General features: G+C 33.3%; 1 protein-coding gene across 1 annotated transcript; it reads right to left on the reverse strand.

Moving 5' to 3' along the window:
• Positions 1-2,078: 2,078 nt before the first annotated feature.
• LOC115983912 (CBS domain-containing protein CBSX3, mitochondrial) lies at positions 2,079-5,508 on the reverse strand. Its single transcript, XM_031106776.1, has 6 exons — positions 5,401-5,508; positions 4,004-4,268; positions 3,789-3,870; positions 2,729-2,802; positions 2,545-2,605; positions 2,079-2,443 (listed from the first exon to the last, which is right to left on the reverse strand). Exons 2-6 carry the CDS (start codon positions 4,259-4,261, stop codon positions 2,301-2,303), a joined length of 618 nt encoding a protein of 205 aa, XP_030962636.1. The 5' UTR covers positions 4,262-4,268; positions 5,401-5,508; the 3' UTR covers positions 2,079-2,300.
• Positions 5,509-5,729: the final 221 nt, after the last annotated feature.

Raw genomic sequence — 5,729 nt, forward strand, 5'->3', positions numbered from 1 at the left:
ACACTACAAAATTTAAGAAGTCCAATTTAATTTTCTTAATTTTATTTTAAATGAGTTACTAAATGAGAAAACTATAAAATCAAAATTATTAAACCTTAAAAAAATCACCATGATTCATTTTTCTTGTCTTATTGTTATTATTATATAAATAGTGATTGGACAAACCAAAATTGAGAATTTCATGGATAACAGTTTAAATGATTTTTTTTTTTTTTTCATTTAGTTTTATTATTGCTAACTTATATTTTCATCTATACAAACATTATAGATATTATATATAAACTTGATATTTTAACATGCATTTAGTTATACTTATATGTAAATATATCACATGCATATGCATGAAATTACAAGCTAATTTAAAGAAAATACGATGGAACAATATTCCAATAGATTGCTTAAATATAATATAAAATATAAATTCAGTTAAAATAATATATATTAAAAAGGAAATGCTAACGAGTGCCTTAAAATATTGGTTAATAATACATTTTAAGAAAATTTTGACACGACTTTTATGGGGAATGGAAAAAGATATCAAAATATTAATTTTCTTTTCCATAAAAACTTTATTTAACTGGATTGTTAACTAATGCCCTAAGGGCACTCGTTAGTATGACCCATATTAAAATAATCTATATATATAATTGTAAGGACCCATTTCGCAGCCCAAGCCTAAGATGTATGATCTTGGCCTAGTGAGTCCAGTACAATGAATTTGTAGAGAGTGGGTCAAAGAACTAAATTTTAGTGAGTTGGACAACGGTTAGTACTGGATTAAATGACAACCAAATACAAATAAGAGATTTTGATATCAATGGACTTACAGTCCGAGGAGGTTTCACTTTTATAAATTGATCACAATTGGGTACAAGTACAATTTAGATTGCTACAGTGTTCTCTCTTTATTTTTCTCGATCCCTCCCTTACGGAGGGTTTTTTACATTATATAGCTCTCCCTGGACCATCTTGATCCTAGACTTGTTAATTATTTGAGTCTTCACTTGAGTATCTGTCTCATTAGACACCCTCTCTAATTTTCTGTGAGTTGTGGTAGTCAAGGCACCACTGTTCAGGGGTCTTCTCAACATAAATGCAGCTAAAAAAGTAGTTGCAGTGCATTCAATGTAATGGTAGTAGCTTTCCCTAATATATTTTTGAAGTCCAATCGTCCTTAGACGTTCATGATACACATCTTTATCACTGGAGCTTCCTGGAAGGTCATCGTGATTGTTGAAATATGTATTTGAGACATATTTATCATATCCAATGAGATATTTCTCTTCGGACTATCCTCCTATCTGTATTCATTCATTACCATTCACTCATTCTCGAATTGCTCACATTCTTAGTCAAGGCCCAATACATGATTTGCGCCCTTAACCCTACAATAATAATTGATGAAGTTAAGAGAAATTCAAATTAGAATTCAAAATTAAAGTTCAAATTTTGCGCCATGTGTTATAAATTATTTATTCTCAAAGAATTTTATTTCTTAATTTTAAAATCAAATGTGAAACCACATCATAAATATTCATCTAAGTGAGTTATTAAGTACAAAAACCAAAAAGTCTAGAATAAATGAATTATAAAAAAAAAAAAAATTGCTTTACAATAATAATAATAATAAAATATAAACAATTTACATTTTATACCTAATAATATCCTTACAATTTTTTTTTGAAAGAGTTAACAAAATATAAAAATGACTATTAATAGTATTTCAATTATATATATAAGAATTATATTATGCATCTTATTGTATATCTTTAAGTGCATTTATGCATATGCATGTGATTACAAGCTAGTGACATAAAATTATAAAGTCTCGAAAACTTAGGTGACAACATATTATGAAATCATTCGAAAATCAAATGTCTGAGAAAACTGAGATTATATATATATATATATATATGTGTGTGTGTGTGCGCGCGCCGGGGCACACAGGTGGATGAGAAATATAAGATGATCTAGGGCCCCTGCCTCATCAACCATAACTTTCAGGCTGAACTCTTCCAATCTCCCCGTGAAAAGAGGAGGGGATCCTAACTACTAATAAACAAACCATAGGTATGGCAAAGAAATTTCATCCAACATTGCAGTGCTTATTATTAGGTTGTAGACATTATGCTGGTTTTTTGCATCATTTTTACATCCACGTCCGAAACTGAAATAACCATAAAACAGAAATTGCAAACAGCACACCATATTTACAAGTACTCAAGCTTATTAGTGTTCAAAGAGCAGGTAATCTTTTGATGAAGTTTTCGAGAGCATCTAATCACCATTGTCGTCATCATCTAGTAACCTCCTTGTATATAAGCATTCAAGCGTTCTAGCTCCTCCCGGTGCTCACTAACCACAGCACGGACCACATCTCCAATGGACACCATACCTATCATTCCCTTTCCATCTACAACTGGAATATGCCTGATACGGTTATCTGCCACCCAACCATGAGTTCCAAGCTTAAATTATAGTGAATTAAGAGAGAGGGAAAGAAAGAGAGAATTACCATCAATAATGAGAAGCAGCATATAATACCTGTCATCAGTTGCATTGCCCGCAAAACTTTGGTGTCAAGTGTGACTGTGATAAGCTCGTTCTGCAGCCACCACGTTATAGCACATGCCATTGTTAGATATAACACAGGAAATGTAAACAACCTTTGATAGAAAATTGACATAAAGCAAGAATGATATCCTGCCAAGAGGGAGAAAACATATACCTCCTCAGTCATGATATCCCCAACCTTGGTTGACTTGGATGATCTTCCCTGTACTATGATCTTCCTCAGATAATCTGGAATTATATGATCAAATAGAAAACTCAATTAACTAAAACAAGTACAGATACCCCTACCAACCATTGTTCATACATTATGTGCAGCCACTATTTCCATTATATTAAAATTAAGGGTATTGTATATGTTCAAGCAATGAATAAATAAATAAATAGAAGAGATCGAATATGAACTTGAAAATCCAGGAAGAAGCTCTGCACAGACAGTTTTTCCCCTTTTTTGGCAGTGAACACGGTTGAGCTTCAACCTTTTAGTAAGATTCCAGTGAAAGCACTCCCTGTTGATACCAGCCATTGTACTTTGGAGTGAACTTTAAACTCAAATGAAATATGCAAATCCTCTCAACTAAGCCAAATGAAATATCTTCAATTGTTGCAGCCATTGTTCTTTCCAAGTACTACTGCTTAGCGTAAATAGCTGCTAGCTAAATTGACTATTTTGCAAAAGTATATCCTCCATATTGAAAGTTCCCCAATATTCTTCAAGTTCCTCTTCTTTTATATTCGCTTTGGGTACCAGTTGTTGTTAATAAATTCTAGAGAGTAAAATAATTAAGAAATACCATCATTTATGAAAATCAAGAGGGGGGGGGGGGGGGTTGTTATCTTTTGAGCAATACTATCCAACAGAGAGAAGCATGAGACAACTTTCAGGTAGTGGAATGACTTAGATGCAGCATTGGATGACCACATCAATGAGATCTAGTGGATTACCATTATTCTAGAATCTGGGTCAAAAAGGTGTAAACAAATAAGGAAATAAAATTATTGTAGAAGCAAGAACATTTGAAGCTCTTTACCTCATATAATTAGATCCTAGTGTAATTCACCTAGTTCATGTGCCAGTGGATGATATGATAATCCTAGCATACAAAATAAGAGTGCAACTTCCACAGAAAAACCCCTCTTATAATAATTCGTGACAAACAAAACAGTTCCTCAAATATCAAGTAAATGAGCTAAAGAATCTTTTCAATATCACAAACCTCTCTCCGTAATAATGCCAGCAAGTGCTTCTTTCGCTCCAGGTTTCACAACCACCAAGGCCCCAACATTGTGATGGGTCATCTGAAAAGAGAACGATTTATTTAAGTCTAGACATCAATCCTCTATGGAAAAGCACATCAAAATCATTTCAATACTAATCATACTTTAAAAAATAATAAATAAAAGATTTTTCATAAGGATCAAATATGCATACCGACTTAACAGCTTCATAAACACTGTCCTCTGTAGTGCACCAAAGCCAGGAGCCATCAGCACTTTTACCTTTTGCTTTCAAGACATCTGAAATTGTAGTGCTTTCAAAACCTTGCTCTTCCATGCGAGAAGCTGTAACTGACTCAAAGCGTGAAAACATAACAGGTTGCATCAAGGGAGTCATTGGACGGATGTGTTGTAACACTGCATTTTTTACAATGTTTCCATTTGACAAAAATGATCGAAGAGCTCCTTGCATTTTTTACCTGTTAAAAAAGAGAAAAATAATGAATGTCGTAACCACTTAAGTAAGTAGCTGGTCATGCTTCACAAGGGAATATGTGATAAGCCCTTAATACATATGCACCAAAAACCAATCACATGCAAAGTTTTTGCTTAATCAGGGATCGAACTCAAACATGGAATTTTAAATGGGAGGTATAGTGGAGGAGACACAGGTTGAACTCAGTACCTCTGATACCAAGTTCAATGAGTTTCTACTATGTAGGTTTTTTGTTTTTAATTTTTGAAAGTAAAAAAAGCCATAACAAATTTCTGAATCCTCTTAATATATAGAGATGCACCAAAAACCAATCACATGCAAAGATTATGGCTTAATCAAGGATCGAACTCAAAAGTGGAATTTTAAACGGGAGGTATAGTGGAGGAAACACAGATTAAACTCATGACCCATGATACCATGTTAAATTACAGATCGTAAATTTAATCATTTCTCCACATAATTCTAACATTATTGCTTCCAATATCGATGCATAAATGAAATACTTGAAAGGATGCTACCAAATCCTACATGAATTAACACCCAGTGAGTATGAATAAATAAATAAAGACAGATTTCAAATCTACTAGATAGACATGTGCTACTTAACGTTTACAAGTTAAACCTAGGATGATCAAACATGTTACAACTGGATAGACATGTCGGAAACAGAACATGCCCAGATCAAAGAATCCGGAACATTTATGATTAGATCTATGATAAGAAGTAAAAAAAAAAAAACATGCGAAATTAACTCATTAATTGGTTCTTACAAAACATATATGGAAATTAATTCAGACACGAAAACGACCACTCAATGATAGATTTCCTAAATGGGAAAAACGAACACATGCAACATCGGTCCATCGAATATTGTACTAAACCCAGTTACAAATTGTTGGTACTGAATTGATTTGTGAAGAAAAATGAGCACAAAACTCAGAGCAACAGTTTGATCGAACCCATTTTGAGCGAGCACAAACCACCAAAGATTTGGTAGTAGTGTAAAAAAAGTCCATTAATACTAAAGTGATCAAACTCTCAGAAATCATAGATAAAATCATAGATGAATAATATGAAGCAGAAAAGGAAGAAAGAAAAAGTTGAAAACAGAGTACCAGAGAGAGAATGCGATTCTTTTTTTTTTGCGACTCCACCAGAAACACTCACACACATACAGTGAGAGAGAGTACACTATCTATCTATAAATTGTAAGCTGTAAGAGTAGCGGCAGCAACTTCGGTTTTGGATAATGACTGAGCCCTAGTGCTTTTGGGTCCACTTCTACCTTCGCACGTGCAAGTGCATCGCTTATCCAAAACAGATTTCTCAACACTTCATTCACTGCCTGTTACAACAATACCAGAATGTGTGAGCGGAGTCAATGGACTTTATTTTTTTGGGATTAAAATTACAAATTGCATCGTTTACTTCTGCATAAAATTTA

The sequence above is a fragment of the Quercus lobata genome, chromosome 1 (assembly GCF_001633185.2).
Source record: "Quercus lobata isolate SW786 chromosome 1, ValleyOak3.0 Primary Assembly, whole genome shotgun sequence".
Classification (NCBI taxonomy): domain Eukaryota; kingdom Viridiplantae; phylum Streptophyta; class Magnoliopsida; order Fagales; family Fagaceae; genus Quercus; species Quercus lobata.